The sequence below is a fragment of the Lagopus muta genome, chromosome 6 (genome assembly GCF_023343835.1).
Source record: "Lagopus muta isolate bLagMut1 chromosome 6, bLagMut1 primary, whole genome shotgun sequence".
Lineage (NCBI taxonomy): Eukaryota > Metazoa > Chordata > Aves > Galliformes > Phasianidae > Lagopus > Lagopus muta.
The window spans coordinates 27,173,229-27,197,538 of record NC_064438.1 but is presented as its reverse complement, the minus strand read 5'-3'; the positions used below and the strand labels follow the sequence as shown (position 1 = coordinate 27,197,538).

The window sequence follows — 24,310 nt, the reverse complement described above, 5'->3', positions numbered from 1 at the left end:
CTCATACTCCTCCTTGGCTCTGGTTGCATTTTATTACAGCAATGAACTACAGAACTAGACCAACACAAACCAAGACAATTATGAGCTACAGTGAAGTAGGCTTTGCCTATATTAATAGCACAATCATAGTTCTGCTCTACTTTATGATAGAGCAATATCAGTTGATCCAAACTCTTCCCACTACACTGGGATTTGTTGTTAAATTAATAAGGCCTTAATGGTAAGTCACAAGATATTTAATAAGATTTCTCATTAAGTAGTAAAGAGCCAGAAGTCCAAGCATGAGGATAAGTCTTATTAAGACAGTGATGTTTGTATTACCAACCCCTACCTACACATCAAGAAAATAAAAACTAATGTTACTCATCCCAAAACACCCACTGATGTTTATTTTGTGCCCACAGAGATCCTGGCAACTTTTATTTAGGACCCTCTTTTTCTGATAGTAGTTAGATACCTCTGCTTAAGAAAATTCAAGGTTTACGTTCTCACGTAGCGCGTTGTGATCCTGCCATTTTCTACAGGAGCTGTATTCACAAGCAGAAACTTATCTGCCATAACGCATCCAGATTTTTGTTCCTGATGAGGTCAGCCTGAATGTCATGGTAACCTCGTAGTTGTGACAGGAGAACAAATCCAGCTAGAACATCAGATTCTTTTAGAATAGAACCATATTATAGCAACTATTACAGAAGGCAGAAATTGTTTAAGCCCAAGGCATTCAAAAATCTGGAGGGAAGGTGACTAGAGAAAAGTCATTTCTCAAAGGAAATTATGAAACTTGTAGCACACAGTTATTCCTTAAAAAGATAAAATTACAAGTTACAAAAATTACAAAATTCCGAAGTAATGCCTCCTATTGTATTATGTTGGCCCATGATGTCAGAGGCATGGCAGGTGGTACGACAGTAAAGGCTGAACCTTCCATCAAGATTCCATTACATTTTGTTGCTGTGCTGGCAGCAGAGGGACAGCCTGACAAGATGGTGTTTGACATGGAAGGGCATATGAAACAAAGGTGTGTCAATGAATTCCTCCCAGCAGAAAAAGTTACACCCACTAACACTCACTCATGTTTGCCGAATGTTTACTGAGACCAAGCAGTGGATGCGAGCACAGTAAGATAGTGGGTGGTGCATTTAAGTAGTGGTGGCAGTGGTCATCTCCAACGGTGCAGATTTTTATTATTATTATTTTTTTTAATGCAAGTGAGGCATGCAGGCTCTAGTCCACTGCTAGCAAAAATGCATTGCTGCTGACTATGTTGAAAAACATTGTTTTGTAGCTGAGAATTTGCTCTACCAAACTGCGTTATTATGTTCTTTGTATCTGTTATAGTTTCCATGGAAATAAAATGGGAGGCATTACTTTCAGAGCAACCTACATAAGTAATTATGTCAGACAACAGCAAAGTCATAAGCCAGGACTCAAACACACAGGAATCAAAACCATGTCATCTTTCAGTCTGGCAGCACGTGAAAGAGAGTTTGAAAACTGGTTCAAGCAATGGTATCTTAATAAGGTGGCAAGGACAAAGGCATAGCAACAGACGTGAATCTAAACCATCTGCTAAATGTCATCAAGCATAAAATGTGTTACTGCATTTGCTACAGATCTAGGCATTCAGACTCATCATCTGGCTAGGATGCTAAATAAAGAGCACAAAAATCTTAAGCTAACAGAACAGAAATATTAACCTTAATAAAAGCAATTAAATACCCTGTTCAGAGCTAGATGTTAGCACAGATACTGTATGCCAAGACTGATATCAGACTGTGGATTTAGGACAGATTTCAAAACTCCAGAAAAGCCCAGGACTGGAACAGTTATCAGAACCAAGATGACTAATAAAAAAAAAAACCTGTCGTGGCACTGGGAAGAAAATACATGCTCCTCAGAGCAAGGTAACGATACTGCTGTTCTAAACATCTGTTCAAATTATCTAAAGCACAAAGCTAAGAACTCAGGACCTAAAGACAATCACTTTTATAACAGTTTTATTCAAGTCTGTGTGCTCTAGTGTTGAGACAAGGCCTAGATCAGCATTACACTGTAATACAATAATTTTAGCCATTGAACCAAGCCTGCTTGGCATCCTTGGTTTACAATTTACAGTACATCCAAAAAAAAGCAAAGAGAAAAAAAAATCCCAAAACGCCAACAACTTTCATCAGCTCTTTGCTTTGCTTAAATATTGTTCTATAACATAAAATAATTTAATACAATAAAAAAGAACCGTAATCCAAATACACATAATACATTGACACAGAACAGAGGAAAGATACAGTAGATTATGCACAAGAGTATTCAGTTGATGTGTTACCTACAGTGAAACAAACTGGACATTAATATAATTTAACTATTTAAGTTAGGGTCAGAGGCAACAAAGCCAGGTCACAAATAAAGCTTTTTAAAAAATAATGCAATCTTATTTTCCCCTAAGCTTACTGCTGTACAGAGGTTACAGGAAGGCTCCAACAAATCACTTCATTTGACAACATTTCATCACACAAACAAGAATAACCTTGGTGGCCTCTGTTATTTTACTCAACTCTGGGGTACATTACCATTTGCTAATGCAACTGCTTCATTGCAGGTTGTTTGGGCAAAAACACACCTTCAGGTGCTACTTCCATAGTAAAAGACTTTTGAACATCATGAACAGAAGACATACAGAGGTCTCCAAAAATGGACTGGAAATACTTCAGTCATCAGATGAATCCCAGTCCTGCAGAGATTGGAGCTCCTTACAAAGTACCTAACACTTTTCACACAGGGATTTCAACACAAGCAGGAACTATCCCATACCTCAAAAAAAAATGGACATGGGCGTACGATCTTACACTGGAGTCAACTACTCACCTGGTTCTTCAGATTTGACAACACTGTACCTAGGAAATTCAGGTCACTGTTTTTTGCAACTGGCTTTAAACAGAAGCAGGAACAGATCCACAATTAATAAGGCAAAAGAAAGATGTAGCTTATAAAAAGAGGGAGGAAATACATTCTCTGGCTGTGAAATTCAGACTTTCAAAGCCACAGAAGAGACACTGTTAAAATCACAGGTAGTTTCCCTGATTTTTCCACCACTACCGCCCCTCCCCGCTCCATATAAGCCTCTCAACTGAAGTCAGGCAAAATATCTCTGATATTCCCAGTTTGTTCTGAATTTATGACAAAGAAGTCATATATACCAGCATGAAGTGCTGGGCCAACAGCTGGCAAGCAAGAATCCAAGAACCCTAACAATAACAGTAGACACTGATCACTTCCACATTTGTCAAATCTGTACACTAACCTGGAAGGCTGCATTTCCGAAATGAAAAAACCTGAGAAAATACTTCAGGTTAAATCAAAATTTGTACACACAGCCTCCACACACCATTTACTGCCCCCTCTGAAGCCAGCAGTCTGCTAGTGCAGAAGTTATTGATCTCTCCTGTGTCAGAAAATATTCTCAAAGCTTTCCCTGTTTATGGTAAGAACTAGCGATCAAATAGGATGGAAAATGCAGGCATGGAAAGGCCACGTAAGTCAGAGCAAATCGAGCCTGCATTTACCCAAAGGCTTGTGAAGGAACTCCCTCTGACAAAATATGGAGACTGGTCCTTCACCATTAATCTCTACAAGACAACCCCCCAGATCAGATCATAACAGCTTTGCTGACTTGAGGTTTTGTGCATTTAGCCCCATAGATACATTCCATTGATTTCGGTGATGTTTAAGTATGCTTTCTTGAATTGAGACCTCTTCCCCTCCTAGTTACAAGACAGTACCCTACATATAAACTTTTACTACTATATGTTTTTGGCTTTACACGATTTAATATAAAAACTGCCAAATAGGAGAGGCACTGGTGCCTGTTGACATTAAGCAGATACAGGTACATTCTCCACTTGGAATTCAGCTGTCTCGCAGAGACCTACGCTGCAGAAGAATGTTTTTTACTCTCTGCAAAGACCACTGGCACAACTCAGCTGTTCAATTGGTAAGCATTGGTATGTTTTCTTTTTTTTTCTGCTGCTTTACTTTTTATATAGTCTAGGATTTCTGGATGTTATGGTTGCCAAGATAACCTTGAAAACAGAGCAATGGCAGAACTAATGTAATAACATCTGTTTGAGATGCAGTGTGAAAAATCAGCTCAGAGGTATTAGCTGCCCTATTCAGACACAAACGCTAACCATGATGACATTTTAAGAGCCACTCACCAAAGCATGCAAGGCAGAAATAGAAGCTTACTACGAATATCTGGACAATTAGTCAGGAGAGACAACTCGTTTTGCAACGCAAAGTGGGACTAGGAGAAAACATTACTTTACCTCCCAAAATAATCAAAAGTAGCCGCATCCCCAAGAACTCAAGGAAAGAGTTCAGCTCTTCTCCAGCTGTAGTTAAACTCAATAAGATAAGTGTGCAATTGAGCAATGCCAGATAATAATCAGAGGACACATTTGTTTTGAAACTTAATAACAAGTAGTTAAATATAAGGCTTCCCAACTTGCTTGTTTATATACTAAAATCTTATTTTAGCAGCATTCTCACCAATAAAGCTTGGAAAAACACTGGTATGTCTTCCTGCTCCACTATAACCTCTGCTGCTGGCAGAGTGATAAGGAAATGCATTAGGACACGGCTATAGCAATGATTCTTCTTTCTCGGACTCACACCTCTCTCCTCCTGCTTCAAGGCAAGAAGGATAGTTTTACTCAGCATCTGTTCTTGAGAAAATGCTAAACTGGAACAATCAAGGTAGGACAAGGAGACAGTGTCAATCACTCCTAAATAACGTAAATACTTTGTCTTGGTCTTATGCCAGGGCTTCAGTCAAAAAAATTTTTTATTAAAATCCATTGAGCTCTCACTGTATGGAAGCTAAAATTCAAGCACGGTCAAGATCCTAGAGAATTACTTCTGAATAGTGGAGGAACATTTTCCCTCACCATTATTATCTTTCAATTATCCTTCTCTAAGCAAATGCAACTTTGGCATTCCTCCTGCAGATCTGTTCTAGGTCCACATTTGCTAGATACACATCTATCTGACCCCATCAGCTACAGACTAACAGTAGTCCACTTCAAGTTGAGCAGAAAAATCCACTATGTTACACAGTAAAAACGTGTCATAGTTTCTTAAAATGAGCTATAGTTGACTATCCACACACCATCAGCACTCAGATACAAGAGCTGCATTAGAATCAAATATATTCCCCAGGCAACCTGATCTAGCTGTGGATGTCCCTGTTCACTGCAGGAGATTTGGACTAGATGGCCTTCAGAGTCCCTTGCAACATCTAAGGATTCTACAATACTAGGAAAACTACAAGGGAAACAAGACTGCATATAGGCTCACTTAAAGAGTACATGAGATTATTTAGAAAAAAAAAATGTTCTCAAAAAACATACTTCTACCTTTAAAAGCAGCAGCAGTGACCAGTATGAAATAATCACCTTTTAGATTGGAAATTTAGCTCTTCCACAGGTCAAAAACCATCAGGAAATATACTTTGTGCCTTGTTATTGTTTATTTTGGAGATTTACATAATAAAAGAATAATCTTAATTTTTGGAAATGAACAGCTGGTTTTATTTTTCCATAAGGAATTTGAATGTCAAAGAGCCAAACACAAGTGTTTTCCTTGGTGCTCTCACCATTCTAGTTTCAATTGTTTATCTAGAGCAATTCTTATAACTTGTCCTTTATTTCCACTCCATCTGTACAAATGAGGTAGCTCAGGGTAAAAGAAAACAAATCAACCAGAAACAAAGTCACCACACAATCCTCAAATTTTTCTTTAGGACTCAATTTAACTATGACACCAATAGGTTACCAAGCAGCTCTTGGTCAGTGTCCTCTGACCACTGTTTAGTACAGTAAGATAGAAAATTTCACCCCTTGTACTGGTTAATTTCTGCTAACCTCCACACTTATACTTCCCCCACTTGTGTTTTATGCTTCTACCTTGAAAATGTTTTAGGTCAAAGCACAGATAAGATAATGTTGGTTTCTGCCTTCTGCCAAAATACTATGGCAACAAGAACAAATAACTGACAAGAGACAGCCACGGAATCACGTATTTAGAATTCTAATTGAGAGATGGAGAATTAGCAATAGCATACTTGTTTCCACAAGGGTATACACAAGTCAGCAAACTGAAGGACATGAAACGTTGGTATCACTGGTGTTTAGCTGAATGTATGATGAAGAAAACTGCAGTACTGAAAGCTACAACCAAGAGTTCCTTCCAGAAAACAACCTAAGGCCCTAGCAAAGATGCACATGAAATAGAAGGCACCTAGCAATACAAGATGCACCTAAAACACACAGATGTAATTCAGAGGCTTAGAAAGACCAGCACAAGTAGCCACACTCAGTAGGTAAAATGATGCTCCTTGTCATTTGGAAACAAAGAAAAAGAAGATTCTATTACTCATGTACAGAAAGAGGTGAAATGTGGCTCTTGTACACAACACTGATGAAGTGTTTTCTACTGGGGAAAAAAAAAAAAAAAAAAAGGAGATTCTTGTTACAGAGGGACAATAAGAATTCTGGTAGCTATGCGAGACCCCCGACCCAGTCACCAGTGGGAAATTACCTTATAATCAGGCACACACTTCTAAGGTGGGAATGACTGTTTTTAACACATAAAAATAAAGCTGATGTAGGTGATTTCAGAAGCTGTATTTGTCTCTGATCAGTGGTAATGCTGCTTAAAAAAGCTGAGCATGAGAAAAAACAAAAGCAAATGAACATTAAAACTATAGCAGGTAACATTCTACCAGTGTATTTAATAAGATGGGAGTAGCAAAGTAAGCCATAAATGCATTTTGGTACTGCTTTGTGAAACTGTGACAGCAGAGCTGAAGAAACAAGTTCTTCTTAAGACTTGTTTGCTAAGCAAAAGAAATAGGAAAGTCTAAACCACAGATTAGATATGGAAATACAAAAAACAAGCATTTGGTTAAAATCCCATTCTGTCCAGCCAGATGCAAGAAGAGAGTCTGTGCCAAGCACCTTATTCTAATCTTCCAAAGTAAACTATAAAGAAAAACATAGGAAGGCATTCTTTCTTAAAGATACCTTAATAATATAATGAACCAAAGTGTTTATGAAGTCATAAAGTTATCCTTCATGACAGCATATTTCAGTTTTGTTTCTGCACATGCTGTATTCATTGCTTGTTTGTAAATAATCTTTTAACATATGCCTCTCCTGTCACTGTTAGCATCCAGTTTTACCCAAATTACAACCTTAAACAAGTTATAAGTATAGAAGCAAAGGAAGGCAACTACCCTATAGTAAAAGGGATCAGAATTTTTCATTTCTAACGGTCCCCTTGTTTTATGTCAAAAGAAAGATCTATATCACTATGCAAGAGAAGACTTCCTATTTTCCACAGAGCTGATAGAGTTTTTAAGAATATTTCCAAAACACACAGAAAATATTAGAAACTAATAACCATCTTTTTTCCAAGAAGAAAATTGTCAAAAAAAAAACCCCAAAGAAATAAACATTAATATTAGCTTAGAGATACTTACAAAGGCAACAAGCCAACACTGAATTCTGGGATATAGTAATTAGGTTGTGTTCCACACATCTAATCGGTCTTCAGATCCCATATTCATTCCATAGAAGTGAATTAAGTTCAAATCAAAGTTAAATAAAAGATAGAAAGGTGGTGGTTCAAGTTAGGAGGTTTCCTGTGATTTACTATTTAATAAAGCACTCCAAATGGCAAAGACCTCTCTTTACTTGACCATTAATTACTGCCTCACCTTCAGCTGAATGAGAGGTATCCAGTTTCATCCAGTAACATCTCTACGCAGCACTGTCCACAAGTCTTAAGATAACAGCATGCTATGAAGAGGAAGGCAACTACTCCCATTCCTAGAGGTACAGAAAAATACATCATAAAAGCATACCAAACCCAAAGGTCTTTCTACATCACTAATGAAAATTTTACTTTGAAAATTCTCATTCTGTTAAGAAAAACCAATACAAAAAGAATATTTTCATTGAGATTCTCTGGCCCGCACTGAATATGAATCTGCTGCAGCAAATAATCTGAAGGAAAAAGGGTACCTATAAAAAGTTACATTTGCACCTCAGAGAAGGCTCAAAGGAGATAAGATCTACTTGATGGTGAAACAGAGCACTGTGCAGTCCATAGGAAGCAACAATATTACAAAGAATCTATAACCATCCATAATTTTTTAGCTTTGACACAAAAGCTTTCTTCTCTCTATCTGTCCCACATTCAATTTCTGTGAAACCAGTAGAAATTTTTTTTTTTTTGGAAGTAATTTTTTTGCACTGTTGCTAAGTCTGTGCTTTCCTCTCAATTTTACAGGGAAAACAGGCAGACTGCTAGACAGCATATTTTCAAGAGCTGGCAAACATATTCTAAATAAGTCAATTACATAAATTAGTGATATATATATTACCAGTCAACTATTTAAAATAAAACATGTATTTCCAAATCTGAAAAATTTCACAGCAATAACATTTTGTAATTGATACTAAGAGTAATGAGGTTATTTCTTCTTTGTGAGCTCTAAACAACTTTAATACGTTTTACTCCTCTCTTTTATCATTGTTTTAGGCTGCTCAGTAAATTTGTGCTCATGTTCTCTTTTTCTCAGCAGAAAATGCAACCTATTCACGTATTTAAGGGTATTTTACAGCAAGATTTTCCCCATTTTCCTCAAGAACTCCAGGTTCTTGATATACTAGCAGGTATATCAATATAATAATGAAATTTTTGTCTCACTGACAAATAAATGAAAGCCAGTAGACAAAAAAAGGTATGTGAGCTTTCTGACTGGCTCAGATTTTCTCGGTATATAGTGGACTAGAGTGAACTCTGGGACTTGGGGCACCTCACTGCCTAGAGCTGGGAAGGAAAAGGAAACAAATAGAATAAGACAGGAGAGTAATCAAACCAGTACACCATAGATGGATAACCGAAAAGGTTACAAACTAGCTTTAACATTCAGATGGCCTCTGGGCCTCAAGGCACCAGCGGCAACAGCTTTCAGGATGCATACAGTAGAACACATGACTTTGCCTTGAGAGCCCTCTGCCTGTCAGAAAGTATCCCACCACCTGCTAAAGTAAACAGCTTTGTTTTACAACAGATTTCCTCTTCCTTGGTACCCTCAGGACTCCAAACTGGAAAGCTTATTTAGGGGTTGATGCCCAGAGTCAATCTTGTTTTTATCTCACATGCTGGATTCGATTAAGATAATTGCATCTGAGGAGCATTTAGAAAACATTGTTCCTACCCTGTCTTTCTAGCCGCTTCGTAATAGAGAACATCTAAGCCAGAAACCCTCATCTGGATCCATGACTCTTTGTCACCGGTATCAACCAGTTCCTTCACTGTCCATTTGGTGTTAGGGCAGCTGCCCTTTGGCACAAAATCCTCCTATGGTTAGCTACCCATAGCTTTCACCAAGTGGTTATCTAAAAGTGAGAGAAGGGATTCTGACACTTCATTAACTTTCCTATGCAAAAGAGCAATTCTACATCATGTCTTTGCAGAGCAGATGCTTCTTCCCATCACTTTGGAATAATGCTTTTTGCATAGAAAGAACAGCTGATCCAGTTTTGTCTCAGACTTTCAAAAAGGGTAAGGGAGACTGAAAACTAGATAGTTTTAATGCCTTGCTTTATGTTCTTCTGACACAACTTCTGATCAGGCTTCCCTTGAGGTGCTTTTTGCTGGCGTTTGTTTGTTTTTGAAGTTCCTGGATCACACACACATTGAGGTTTCAGAAATGAAAAACAAAAGGACGAATGCACAAGAAATTAAAAAAAAAAAAAACCTAAAGGTTTACACTTAACGAAAGGGCCAGAAACATCAATTTTCTTCTTTGCGACACACCAGAGCACCTTGTCTACACAGTCAACAGTCTATCCAGCATTAGCAGCTAGTGTAGCATCATTAAGGCTAGCTCTGGAGAGTTCAGTGGAGTAGGCAGCAAAAAGAAATTCAGACATTAAACAAATTTTGTGGAATGTGAGGAACAAGAAGTCCATGACTTTCCTTGATGGTAACATACTGTGCTTGCTTGCTAAGAAGATACACTTGACCCACAGCAACATGATGCTTTTAGCCCTCAAACTGAATTAAAAATACTAAGGAGAATATTTCCCCACACATGCTGGTTTTTAATATTAAGGTTATAAACATCTAAATGCTCATGTTCTCTGTGCTGCTGCAAGAAAGTATTCATCCACAGTGCCTTCACAACAGAACTGGACTTCCCTGACAGGAAGGCAGCATTGGCAGCACTGCCAAATCAGTTATTTGCACCCAAATGGTAAGTAGATTAGCAAAATGAGCAAAGATCTGTATAGGAAGAGCTTACAGATAAGCTGTACCCTCAATAAAGCAGACTACCCTAACACACTCATGTAAAAAGGCCACATCCCTTATTTATAATGCCAAAACTGGGAACAAATGAAGCTCTCATTAAACCCAATAACACAGACTTGCTGGGAGCGCAGACACACTTGCAGCCTCTGAAGAAAACTGAGTGTATGCACACATTAGTCGTGTGACTTCCTCCTTCAAGGCAGGAGGTCTTCTTACCTGGTCTTCCTTGACCAAGTAAGAGCTTTTACAAATCTGAACAAATGTTTTACCTGCCTATACTGCCTTCCACACAAAGATCTCAAAGAACATACTACATAGGTCCCACCCCCCTTGTGAGGTAGGTATTATCCCTGTTATTTACAGATGGGGAAATTCAGGCACGGAGAGGTTACATTATTTGCCCAAGGTCACACAGTGAGTCAGTGACTAAAGAAGACAGAATCCAGATGTTCTGATTCCTATTTGCACAATCCAACTACTAACAACACAAGTCTCAATTTCAAAAGATCCTTGAACAAGTAGCAGCATGCACAGGAACCACCTCGGGTTTACAGGGCCACTCCTAAAAAACATGAGAAACAGGAAGAAAAACAATGAGGGGCATAACTTTCTTTAAAGCTGCATGTTGCTTGCAGAAGTTAGAGTTCCTGTCCATTTCCCTCCCAAAGCTGAGGCAACTCAACTATGAGTCTGTGATACAGGGGCACAAAAAAAGAGGCTAATGGAACCACAGCTAGAAACAAAATAACAGGCTGAAGTAAGTAGTCATAACACCCCCAGTCACTATTTTGAAAGCAAAGGGTCATGAAAAAATAGGGATGAGAGGGTCCTCAAAAGATCATTGAAGTCCACTCACTCTGCCTTGAAGCCAGGACCAACTACACCTACTCATTCCCAACCATCCAGTCTCTTCTCCAAGACCTCCACCAATAGAGACGCCACAGCCTTCCTCAGCAATCCACCTTACACTAGGACATGAACAAAAGAGGGCAAGAAAGAGTAAGACTGCTACTTCTGCTCCTTCAGTGGGGGCACCATGATTCCCAGGCCTATCTAATGACACATTTCAGAGAAAGTAGTCTCCAAATATTTACTTGTTTCTTTCCTGGAATTTTTGGGAAAAATAAATACTGGCATCTGCTGTATTACAGCATTTGAGTTTTGAAAATACTGATGAATACCAGGATAGATACTCACTGCAAGTGCCAAATCCTACAAGGTCAGTAACAAAGACTTCGATATGATAATTTTAGCTTACTGCAGATACAAACTGCAATAAGGTGACAGGGAAGACTACAGAAAAACCCCACAGCAAAGTCAGCAGCTCTGAGTCGCCAAATTACACCCAACTGCAGACAACAATCAGGCAGTTAAACAACACCTTCAGCAGAGGCAGCACCATACGATCTCCGTAGCATCTAACTCATCTGTCTTCAAAGTGCATTCTCAGTGCAAAAAGTAGAATTGAATTTAGAGGGGCTTACTGTCCCAAGTGAATTTCATACTAAGACCAGAATTCTTGCTTGAGTTCATATGCTGTAGCTTTGTGTGTGTTAAGTTCACTTCTGCATAGCGGAATGGTGCTGTCTTGGCTCTGTCCCTCAGCATCTATGTCCAACAGTGTCCGCTCCTCTACAGGATGACTCCCCTGGAAAGGAAGCAGTGCAGGAAGTCCAGGTCTCTCTTCTACAGTGCTGCTGCTACTAGCAAAACAAGAGTCCAGATTGCTTGGAGTGTCAGTACTTGAACTGTTGGCAGAAGATTCACCCTTGGCATTGCTAGGTGACACAAACCACCAGGGATCAAGCCGCTGCCGGCTGGCTGCGGGCCGAGGCCGAGGCAGGAACTCCAGCGTCTTGGGTCTTTCCAGCGTGGGGTCCTGCTGTGCATTCCATCGTCTCGGGGTTGGAGGAAAAACAAGGTTGGGATCTGGCAGGCGAGGGACCTCATTTGGATCTCTACTTGGACTAGGTGTTTTTAATACACCTATCCAAAACAGAGAATGTGAAAGAAGAGGGAAACATGTTAGATGTCACTTCTAAAAGGTTCCGACAAATCTTATCGTACGTACACTGCGAAAACACTTTCAAAGCAGAAAGCCTCCATTCAGAACCTACAATCTCCATATCTTCAAGACTGAAGAGAATAACTGGTTTCTTTATTCCTATATCGTTCTCAACACATTGTGAAACACCTGATTCACTTGCCTTGCATAGGCAGAGTATTTTGTTCATTCTCTGATTTGTTTTCTTCATTCTCAGACTGCACAGCATGGATTTGACTTCCTATCAGAGGTAAGAACTCTCCAAATCCTTTGGAAGGCACATTATCCATTAAAAGCTTGAATGGATGGGGGAGACACTTGCACAGCAGGATGTGAGACACCTGTTTGCAGTGAGTTAGACCAACTCCCTAGAAGAGTCATTTAACAAAATCTAATGTAGACACTTTCTGTTTTTCTTGTTTGGTTGTTTTTAAAATAGAACAAAATTTTTCGTGAACATTTTAATGAGTATTAACCCGCATCTTACTGCAGACTTCCATTCAACAGACAATGCCACATTTCATTTAGTCTAGCTAAATCAGACTTAATTTTCACATTCTAGTCTTTTCTTTTCTTGTGAATTACTAGGGGAAAAAAAATAGGGAAAGCATTAAGTTATCTAGTCACAGCCACTCCTAAAGACTGTAACAATGAGAACATTACCTACCCAAGAAAATCCCTCTGGCTTGTGAAGGAATAAGAGCAAGAGCAGCAGAGGCCCCACACTGCTTTAGAGATTCAGTCTTCACTGCCTTAAAGATTATAATTTGCTTTAAAGTTGTAACAGCAAAACAAACAAGTGCATAAAGGCAACAGAGATGGAATTCTGCAAAACTATTAAAAATGAACCGTATTTGTACCTTGATACAATAACATGGCTCTGCCTCACAACATGATGCAGAGAGTTCCTTGGTGTATAGGTGATGGAATAGAGACTGTTACTGTATTGTTCCAGTCATTATTTTTGTAAAGACAATATCCACGAGCCTTGCCTGTGGGCTGGCAACAGATGCTGTATATGCAATATGCTCACTTCCTAACTAGTATCTATAGTGTTTGGGCCCTTCTTCTGAAGAAGAAAAGGAAGATGGCTGAAAACCTACCTGCTCCCAGTGCTCCAGTTAAACAGCTACTGGAAGGGCATCCACTGGTTGGGCACCCATTGACAACTAGTCCAGTCCCTTTGATGGCCCCATCAGAAGGTGTGCGCCTGTGCCCGCCTTGCTGGGTGTGGGAAGAGACCGTCACATGTGTGGGAGTGAGGGACTGGTTGGGGTCTTGTTTGAATCTCTCAATCTGGACATTAACTAGTGGGTTATTAATGGCTGGCAAGGGAGCCTTGACTGTCACAGGGCTGACAGGCATTTCGTATACCACAATCTCATCACTGTCTGAGCGCAGCAGGGATCGGGTGGAATTACATTCGGAAATGGAAGACAGGGAAAGAAGGGTGAGGGATGTGGATGGCTCGCCAAGCAACAACATGGGCTCATCTTTCTTGAAGATTTTTCGAGAAGGAGGGCTAGTGCTCCTGCGTGGGCGTCCAGCTCGCTGGAAAATGCTGTCACGTTTCTTCTTCTCTTCCTTGGGTGGCTCTGGCTCCTCTTCAATCAGCAGCTGACACTTCCCCGCTTCTAGCAGATCGAACCCCAGGCCTGCAGCAGCCAGAACCGCTCCACAGCCAAGCAAGGCAACCTCGCACCGTTTGTGGTGGGAGCCACTACGTTTGAGGCTGTTGGTGGGTGTAAGCTGTGGGGTGCTTGTAGCAGAGTTCACAGGAGTGGACTCATCATTGGCATCACTAGAAGGCCCATCCCAGTCATCATTCTTCTGAAACGGGATGCAGAGGTATGACTGGTTGTGCCCAGGTGAAGGGTGCACTTTGCCCTCCCCATTAAGACATTCACTGTCTTCATCATCTGGAAAGCAAATGAAAAAAAGTACTTTGCATGGATGCAAGACTTTAGCTAATTTCACCAAGTTTTACAAATACGCATGAGAGTTAAGCTTCTTCTCAGAAGATGCAACTATCCTCACTAAAAGCACTGTTTACCAACTGCCAAATGCTCACAATGTACTGATCCCAAAACAGACAGGTTGAGACAAGTACCCAAAAACTCCAAAGAAGTTACTGACACGTTGATTTTTTCATGAGCCATTAAGGAAAGAGCATACCAGAAGTGATATATGCTCCAGTTACCTCCAAAGTTTGTACGTATGGAAGTGATGAGTGAAAAGGTAGGAAAATGGTAAGAATCTCTCCTTGGCAAGTAAGGGTGTAACCACACTGCTCATCTAAATATTAACAGAAAAGGAGTTGAAAGGAGTTGAAAGCATGGAAAGAAGAGGGGAATTAGGAGAAGCTTGCTAGCTTATAAGAATAAACAAAATATTAAAATCCAAAGTGAAGGTACTAGACACCATCAAAATGAAAACATTGCTTAAGGTGAAGACAAGGAAAAGTTCATTCAATGGACATTCAAAAGTTCATGTGAATGGAAGCAGAATAGCAAAGCGGAATATCAATCAAGAGAATATCAAGTCCAGGTAAATACTTTACCCATCTCTGCTAAGCTGGTGAATCCTGGAAAAGCAGGTGCAGTTCTCTGAATCTTCCCTAGGTTTGGTGCACTGGATGACCACTGTTTGTATCCTTCTACCAGAGCTTTCAGACTGAAATAATAGAAAGAATAAGATGTAGAGTGCTGACAAGAAACTAATTCCTCCCTTCTATATTCTCTATCGCTCTATTTAGGGTATGCATTAATCCATCTTAATTACATAGATGTACAATCCTGTGCTAGCAAGATATTTTACAACACTTCCCTCATTTGTGACAATGTAACAGTCAAAAGATCTCTGATGATAAACAGTATTACCATGCATTCATAGCTACTAAGTACTATGACAGAAATTAGATGAGTTTCTTCTAAGGCAAACATGCCATGGCAAGTACAAAATAAAGTGCTCAGTAGGAAGAGGGGAAAAACAGCTCTAAAAACATTTCCACATGAAATACAAGTGAAAAGTGAAAATCAAAAATCACTCAGTGGGAATATAGTTCGTTGAAGTCATAACAACAGTCATGCTTCTATATCATAAGAATATATTACATTCCTCTAGAGAAAATATTGTTTTGAAGTACAAAAGGTTAAAAGCATAAGCTACAGACTACGGAATAATGAGTAATTACACACCATAGTTCATGTTATTCTCTTAGCTAGAGACCAAAAATACAAAAAAACAAAAACAAGCAAAAAAAAAAGTAAATCCCTACATCGAAGTCATCTGAGTTTAAAGGCATCTTGCCTTGCCCCTAAGCTTATTAGTAGTCCTGTTAACAGATATTCACTGTCATCATCCTATACGTATTCTGCACCACTTTCACAATATCAGAAACAACAACAGTAAACTGCACAATTTTGACACCTCAACAAGCCAAGTAGATTTATTTTTCAGTCAACAGTAGTCTCCAAGCTGATAGTTTTGTGGTGTCCTTCTACAAACTCCAACATTAAACCCATCAATGCTGGTGAAAAGCTTAAAGGCACTTACTCAGAAAACTGAATGAAAGAAGACAACATCTATGGATTGTCTGAATGATCTCGGATGGACATAAAATAGCATGTCTGTTACTGGAAGAATTGAAGAGACGAGACCTCTTTCAGCAACATGACCAACTTGTGCTGTTCTTTGAGAAGACAGCTTACATATGCTCATATTCTCCCTTCTTTCCAAGGGAAGGATTGTGATCAAGACCCTCTCCTTATTCTCATTTTTCACCAGAATCACTCTGCATTTGTAAGATTACTTCCATGGCAGGATTTCAAGGTCGTATTATATCAAGGTGGTAAGGATTTTTTTTTTCTTGGTTTGTATTTTTCCTCTATTCTCAACCTAACTGACTAGCTCAACCAGACTAGCTATATTTTTATTGGCAAAGTCATAAGGTCTTAGCTTGATTTAGTACTTGTTCAGTTGGTTGAAGATCAACCTATAGACATGACTTTCCAAATGTTCTTTCTATTCCCAACATTCAGGAATAGTTTCAGATCACACTAAAAGCATCTCATACAGCTCCCATCTATCTTCAGAGCTCATCGTTCTCCCATCCTTAACCGTTCTGGCTGAATCCTCTTTGTCAAGAAAGAAACCACACGATTTTACAACATAAGTCCAATTTATTCCCTCCACACTACACTCAGCTGTGAAATGGAATGCAGCAGAGAATGCTTACTGTATCCATATTATCTGTGTGTACAACATATACAGTTAGGATAAACATCGTAAAGCAGACACACATTAAGAGAAAGCTGGTGAGTGAGAATGAATGATATTAGCAGCATGATCATGTCTAAGAGAGTGTGTCAACACAGAACACAGGCAGACAACTACTAAGAGAGTCTTCAGTGGGGCAGTGAAAACACTCTCCTCTCTGTGCAAAGAGAGCAGTGACTACAGTCATATGTAACAGACAGCAGTGATCTTCAGTTTAGCCTTTACTTCATAGTCAAGTACATACAGCCTTGGAAAGTGCCTTTTGTTATACAGGAGGGCACATAAACTTCTTGACTTCTCAGAAAAATCTTCCCTTGGCAAAACCACACAGATTTGCTTCTACTCACATAGCATAGTTTAACCTGAATAGAAATACAAATGGCTACCAGAATAATTTTGTGACTTGCTAGATTTCTTTTTAAGTTAAAGTCCATATTTTCGCTCCTCCTCTCCCCGAAATTATAAGCAACACTACAAGGAGACTCTGAAGATCTGTGCAGAGGATATTCCTGAGAAGGCACTGTAAGATCACAACTGAATTTTCACAATGCTATTCCAGCATAAAGCTTTATCCGGTCTCAGTAATTCAGCATAGCAACTGCTGAATTCTGCTGCTATATGTATTTCTTAGGCTCAAACATAAATGCAGAAGGATGAATAACAAGTCATCTCCTGAAGATTAACTTTTCTTAAAGTTAATTACAGGTAGGTTTACTCACATCAGAGATTTTCATAGCAACTCCTATAATGCAATTCTTGCATAAAAATCTGATAATAATCTTAAGGAAAAATATATGGAAAGTGATGAAAAGATGAATATTCATGTTGGCTTGGCCAAAGAGCTACATAAGCTTGTGGAATAGTAGCACTGCTGCTACCCAAACAGTGTCATGGGGAAAGCTTAAACTGGACTCTTGTGTGCTAAGTCCAGCTCTTCACTTAAATCTAATGTCCTATCCTACCAAATTAGAAATAGATTAAAAAAAAAAAAGAACTAAAAAAAGCAAGTACTCTATCATCTGAAGCACTAATTTTTAATGTAGTCCTATTCTATTTAAATAATCTGCAGTGTGACATGATCTTTTTTGGTATCTAACAGGCCGTAAGAAAGAAGGCAACAGACTCTTTAGCAGGGTCTGTTGGGATAAGACAAGGGAAAATGGTTTCACAGTAAAAGAGGAGAATTTTAGATTAGATATAAGGAAGAAGATCTTTAAAATACAGGTTGTGAAGCACTAGCACAGATTGCCCAGAGAGGTGGTGGATGCCCCATCCTTGGAGACATTCAAGGTCAGGCTTGACAGAGCTCCAAGTACCCTGATCTCACTGTAGGTGCTCAGGTTCATTGAAGGGGAGTTGGGCTAGATGGCCTCTAAGGGTCCCTTCCAACTCAAATGTTTCTGTGACTCTATGATCTCAGTGAAAAACAGTTCATTAATGTTAACCACACTGCCCCCTCAGCAATACTATCACATTTCAAGTACTCTGCAAAATGCTGTCATCTTACTAAGAACAATCACAGTTAGCAAGCAACTCTTTCAGGAGTCCATGCTCAAAAGCAACTCAGTTCTTCAGACCATACAAGAAGGAACAGGAAAAAAAAAAATCATCAGAAAAAGGGGCTTATTTCCAAAATTCTGAGCATTATTTCAAGGTAGAGTGTTGTTCTACCAGCTTCACTCATCTCCTTTTTTAAAAAAAAAATTAATCAATGACTGTAAAAAAGAACATCAGTTTTAATTCTGAAAAATACAATATTCCATCTATAGAACAGCAAGCTGAAGTAGCTTCCCCCATATTGCCCTGTTACAACACATGCTAAGAGTACCTTGGATGGAGAATGCAGCTTAGTGCCACTGAATACTTCAATCTAGGTGTTCCTGTACAGTATTGTAGTGATGACACAGTACATAAACATCTATTTGCCAAGAGTTCCATGCTCAAGCACCTAATATTAAATTATAATCATTGACCTTATTTTCCCTGCTAAAAAATATAGCTGAAGTCAAACTATCAATTTAGCAGTGGAAGTTGCTTCAGATTCTACTAAAAGACAACAGGTACTCAAACCTCTCAAAGTCTTAATAAAATATTCCTATACTTTAAGTGAAAGTAAAAAGATGAAGTCGCAAAACAAGAATCTATAGAAAAGGGCCAGGAACAACTTGCACCTGTTCTAAAAATCACTCAAAATCTGCTAAAGTTCACTCAAGGTATATGTGTACTTTTCAAAAGCTGGAAGAGAAGATATTTGCCTGGTTCTGTCCGATGCTTTTTAAACAATAGCATGTAAAAGACTGAGAGAACATAGCTGAGAATTATAAAATAACTATTCTCAGGTGTAATATGAAACAACAAAGTTAAGCCTGAAAAAAAAAAAAAGCTACAGACAAAATAGCTGCAGAGAAACAGCTAAGGAGAAATTCCACTCAAAATAAAAGGTAATGGCAGACGTGAAAAGCATCAGGTCAGGGTTAGACCCCTAGCAAGGAAATGAACACAACAGTTCTCTAATCTGTTTAAAATTTCTAAAGCCTTTGGCACAGCAAATATGTAAGCAGAAAAGTGCTTGCAAGAGGACAGGCAAATCTCCTGGGAAACCGTCATAACAACCAGTTTCAGAACATGGACATCAATCTAATTCCCTCCTCTTACCTGTCCTCTCCTGCACCTAGCTCCTTGTGACAAAGTGAGCTTGGTCCCCAGGTGCGCCCTTTTTTCTTCTGGCCTCTCTTCTCTTCTTCCTCTCCTTCCTCCTTTGGAAGGACTGAGTTTCGTCCCCATGTTTTACTGCTTTCAGCAGGAGTCACTTCATAAGTAGGAAAAAGAGTGGAAAATGGGAAAAAAAGGTACACACATGGGTCCCAATGCAATGTAAAGAACACGAGCCAGAAGAATGTTAGAATGAAAATGTTCATTCAGAGTTATTTCACAAAATTCTCATCATGCACCAACATTGATCTAGCATATAGATCTCTTCAAAATGACTACAGATAGGCTTTAGTTTAGTACTGTTTTCTCCTTCAGAAGAATTAGTTTGATGTCAGAAACACAAGAATTGTGACATCCAATGCAAACACTAAACATTAACATTCCTTTCATACTTCTAATACACACTTATCTCCCTAATTCTGGGTTATTAGGGGAACACTATTTTAATGATTAGCACCCCTGGTTCTCTTTCTCCCCATTAGTAACTTAATCTACTTCAATAACGTTTCACAAATCTACTCTGCAGACTAACATTCTAAACATTAGCCTACAGACACAAAGAATATGTTCTCTGTAAAATCAAGCAGCAATCTTTCAAGAGTATAGGTAAGGTTCAGACTCCAAACAATACCAAACTCACCACCCTCCCAGCCAATTGTCAAAACACCATTTTTCTCTCTCTAAATTCATACATGCAAGGGCACAAAGCCAACATTTTAGGAACATTTCTTTTTACAGTCCTGTCCTAGATATGGAATCTTGGCATCTTACCACGCTGACAGACTGCACATTTCCCAAATTCAATACTACATTGAGCTCCTTACACTGTATGGCCCTGAGTCTGGGAATAATGGTAGGACTTGCAGGAGGGCTGGAGCAGCTACTGATCAAGCTCTTCCTTTTATCCATTGTTGGAGAAGCCTGCACAGTAAATTTATGCTGGAAATCTGTTACCAAAAGAAAAAAAAAATAAATCAACACAGAAGCAGAAAAACAGCTAAAATCCTTTTTTAATACAAGAAAAAAATAAATAAATAACTGTTGATGCTAACTTATAATACGTGAAATTTTCAGGGTCTGTATAGAAAATGTTCTACAGGACAAAGAGATGCTAACAAAGGAAAACACTATGTGACTTCTCAGACAGACTGCAAGTATTTAAGGTTAATTTTAAGGGTTACATTAGAAGTCACTTGTGTGTTGAATTAACATGTGAAGTTGTGTAATGCCACAGTATCAAAGCTTTCAATATTTCTGGTAAGTTTTTGATTCTTGCCTCAAGAAATCTGATAGCTTACAGATTCAGCTGCAGTATTATGTAAAATATTCCCAGAGAAGGAACATTTGCTTAAAACAACCAAACAAAACAATATCCTTTATTCAAATTATTATTTTGAGCACTAATGTATTAAATTGCAACATTTTTACTATCAATTGTATACACTAACAAACATGTAACATTACAATCCCACTTCTTGGCTTTATAATTTGACCTGTTCCCTTTGAGGAATGCTAGCCACAAAAGCATGAAGTTTAGTTCCTAGATGCCAAAGGTATGTTTTTTATAATTTAAAATGTGCAAGTATGAGCACAAAGAAGACACCAAAGCTAGGGGTTTTCACATACTCCTCCCATCTTGTCTTATTCGTCTCACCAACCTGAAGGCAGGCTGATATTATTGCCATCTTTTAACTTGAGCCGACTTTTCTTGAACTTCCCCATACGTTTCTTCACACGAGGCTTCTCCTGACACAGCTGGTGGATGATGATGTTGAGCTCCCTTTCCAGGATGTCAATCTCACGTTCTGCCAGCTCCTGTTCCCGCCTTCGGAGCAACTCCTCATGGTTCTTCTGTTCAACAGCAGCACGAGTAAGCTCTTCTTCCCATGTGCGAAGCTCCTGTAGGGGGATCGGAAAGGAGAAAGAAGAATAGCTATCTTGTGACCTGTGGGTTAAAGCTAACAACACCTATTCTGAAGGTACAGCAGCACTGACTTTTGTTCACAGCACAGCTAATGCCACTGTTCAAGACTCAGCTGAACATCAATAAACTGAAAACAATACTTAAGAAATTCTGTGATTGCCATTCAAGGCCCTTCAAATCACTGTTAACACACAGACATTAAAAAAAAAGTGAAGAAAAATTTTCTAATCAGCACTCATAAAACCACATCTGGTGTACTTTCTGTCTCCTTAATAAAAGAGTGACATAGACATATTGGCCCTTTATTGGCCAGTAAAGGGCTGCTGAAATGGTGAAAGAACCGAGGCATCTCTCCTATGAGGAAAGGCTGAGAGAGCTGGGACTGCTCAGTCCAGAGAAGAGAAGGCTCCGGTGTTTCTTATCAATACATACAAATATTTAAGTGGAGGATGCAAAGATGACAGCACCAGATTGTTCTCAGCGGTGTTCAGAGATAAGACAAGAAGCAGTGGGCACAAACACAGAAGGCTGTCTGAATATTAGGAAGCTTTTTCATACTGTGTGAGTGATGGAGCACTGGCACAGGCTGCCCAGAGAAGTTGTAGAATCTTTTTTTTCCAGAGATCTCAAAAGCCACGTGGGCATGGGCCTGGGCAACCTGCTCTGGGTGGCCCTGGTCAAGCAGGGGTTGGAGTAAATGACTCCTGAAAACCCTGCCAACTTCAACCACTCCATGATTCTGTGAAAAGACACCGAATCCTAAATACAGCGTCATGAGAAAAAAATGCTGACGTGCACATCTTCAAGAGCCACTGGAGATTACCACATACATGAGAACTCATTTTGCAACATTTATCATCCATATATTGAAAAAAATTAATCTTTGCTTTCCCATGATATCAAACTCTCTTTCCTCGTTGCTATGGAGGAACACAGTGCTCAAAACACGACAGCAGTCTAGCAACTACTGTTCTCTGTTGAAGTTTCTGGTTTTCAAGAGCTATTCCAACAAACTTATACCAACACACCACACAGTGCATCAGGGTAATGCCCATCAGCTCTTCCTTTTTTCCTCCAAAAGCTGCTATAGTACATGCAGAGAAAATGTTTTACAAACCATTGTAGGACTTATCCCTGTACACAAGATATCCTCTTTTTCTCTGTCTTCTAAATCCAACTTGTGAGCCAAAATCAAGTTGGCTATTTATTATGAATTTACTTCTCTGTGAGAGGCAGTCAACTCAAAAAACTACCACCTCAGTGAATACCTGCAGTACTTCATACCAACATCTGTAATGTCTATAAGGACCTTATACAGATGTAGCAAACTGCTTTGTTTCTGGCAGTATGCTTGAAGAATAAGACTCCGATTCTTGTCACTTAACTGATGGTCACTGTTCCTTTTATTCCTGTTAGGGTCTTCATTCCCTGCTGTTTACCAGGCAAATTTTAATTAAACAGTTGTTGGATTATTCTCTTGGTAGTACTTGTGTTTATTATATTTTATCCCCTTTGACTGCACCCACAGCCTTGAACACTACCTTGAAGATACAAACCTGGCAGAAATAAAGAAGAGATTTTTGCTGAAGAGTATAGTCTGAAGCTCTCTCTCTTATTTTTAATGTTAACAATTATTGCTGGGCTTCTCAGTTATGACAATGGCAGTGAAATAGTTACCAGATGTATTAAACAAAGATAATTCAGCATAGTGTATAATGGACACTACGCTCACTACAACATTAGAGCAGCAGGTAAAGACGCAGATGTTTATTTTACTTACGAATCTACCCCAGCACGCATCATCACTCCCATTTACTCAGGGACTTACTAAAAGCTGAAGCAAAGCACGTGCAAAATTAATTCTGAGATGCCCTAAAATATGATCCCTGAATGGAAGTACTCTATCAAACACAAGAAGAACACAAGCAAGGATTGTTTTTCTCTACTTACCTTTTCTTTGGCTCTGAGCTGATCAAACATCTCTTGGATCTCTTGTTTCCAGTCTTCCTGAAGGGAATGGAAGGAATCTTTGGGCATTTCAAAGAAACCAGACTCTTCTATAGCGGTGAGATGGCCTAGGATACTGGCAAAGGAAGGTCGTGAGTGTGGGTCAGGGTTCCAACAATCTAGAACAGGACAAAGACAAGCAACTATTAAGCATCTCTTAGTAAGAAGGCTAGAGATGATGAGAGGTACTTTACTGATCCCCAGTGGCTGAGAACGGCACGTACACTGTGTTATTCTGTCTCCCATTTCTCTCTTTCATTGACTATTGTGTTATCATGAATCAAGTGTGGAATTTTTAAACAATCATCTGTACTTTGTGAGCACATGCAAGTAAGATGCCTATACACAATTCCTTTAACACATTTACACTGCAGAGCTACCGGTCGCTGTAAAAGGTATGCATTAGAGCCCCTTCCAAAGCTAAGCTGAGTCATTATGAATCTCTTCCTCAGAACAGTAAAACTTTCCTACAAAGCAGCCTGGGCATACTTGGGTAAAATACTGGGCACTGTGACTGAAAACACAGGATTCAAGTAGATTATGAAAACAGACAGTACATTTAGAGTTTTCTTATTTTTAAAGGTTTTTTTTGTTTGTTACTGTGAGAAATTTGTTTAATAAGGCTCCCCCCCCCCCCCCCCCCATTGCTTTTATGAGAAACCACAGATAAGATTTTTCATTAAACAGTCTAATGCACTGACTTAACCCATCACAGAGCTAAACAGAATTTTAGGTACCCTTATTACCACAAAGGGCAATTCAATTTGTGATGGTATGAAAAGGTTCCTCCTCTTACAGCGAGGGAAGCTGAACATTGAAAACAAATGGAAAAAGAAAACACTCCAGAGTAACACCACAATCTATGAAATCAAGATCATGTTTTTAAAAGTTACTAAATGAAAGAATTTGGCTTAGCAGTGCTTCTGAGTGTGAAATTATTACCCATTCCATCCTCTCTGACCTCA

General features: G+C 39.1%; 1 protein-coding gene across 3 annotated transcripts in view; it reads right to left on the bottom strand.

Annotated features, from left to right (window-relative positions):
- Positions 1 to 646: 646 nt before the first annotated feature.
- The window catches only part of MAP3K9 (mitogen-activated protein kinase kinase kinase 9), a 53,552-nt gene continuing 29,888 nt past the window's right edge, over positions 647 to 24,310 (bottom strand). For 2 of the 3 annotated variants that reach the window (XM_048948627.1, XM_048948629.1), the window contains 7 exons: positions 23,289 to 23,464; positions 21,073 to 21,313; positions 20,239 to 20,361; positions 19,358 to 19,511; positions 14,985 to 15,097; positions 13,528 to 14,343; positions 8,279 to 12,366 (listed from right to left, as the gene is read on the bottom strand). In XM_048948627.1, the coding sequence (XP_048804584.1) occupies positions 11,885 to 12,366; positions 13,528 to 14,343; positions 14,985 to 15,097; positions 19,358 to 19,511; positions 20,239 to 20,361; positions 21,073 to 21,313; positions 23,289 to 23,464 (2,105 nt within the window). In that variant the 3' untranslated portion in view covers positions 8,279 to 11,884. Of the gene's footprint in view, positions 7,887 to 8,278; positions 12,367 to 13,527; positions 14,344 to 14,984; positions 15,098 to 19,357; positions 19,512 to 20,238; positions 20,362 to 21,072; positions 21,314 to 23,288; positions 23,465 to 24,310 lie in introns of those variants that run through there. The other variant, XM_048948628.1, reaches the window with a different exon arrangement.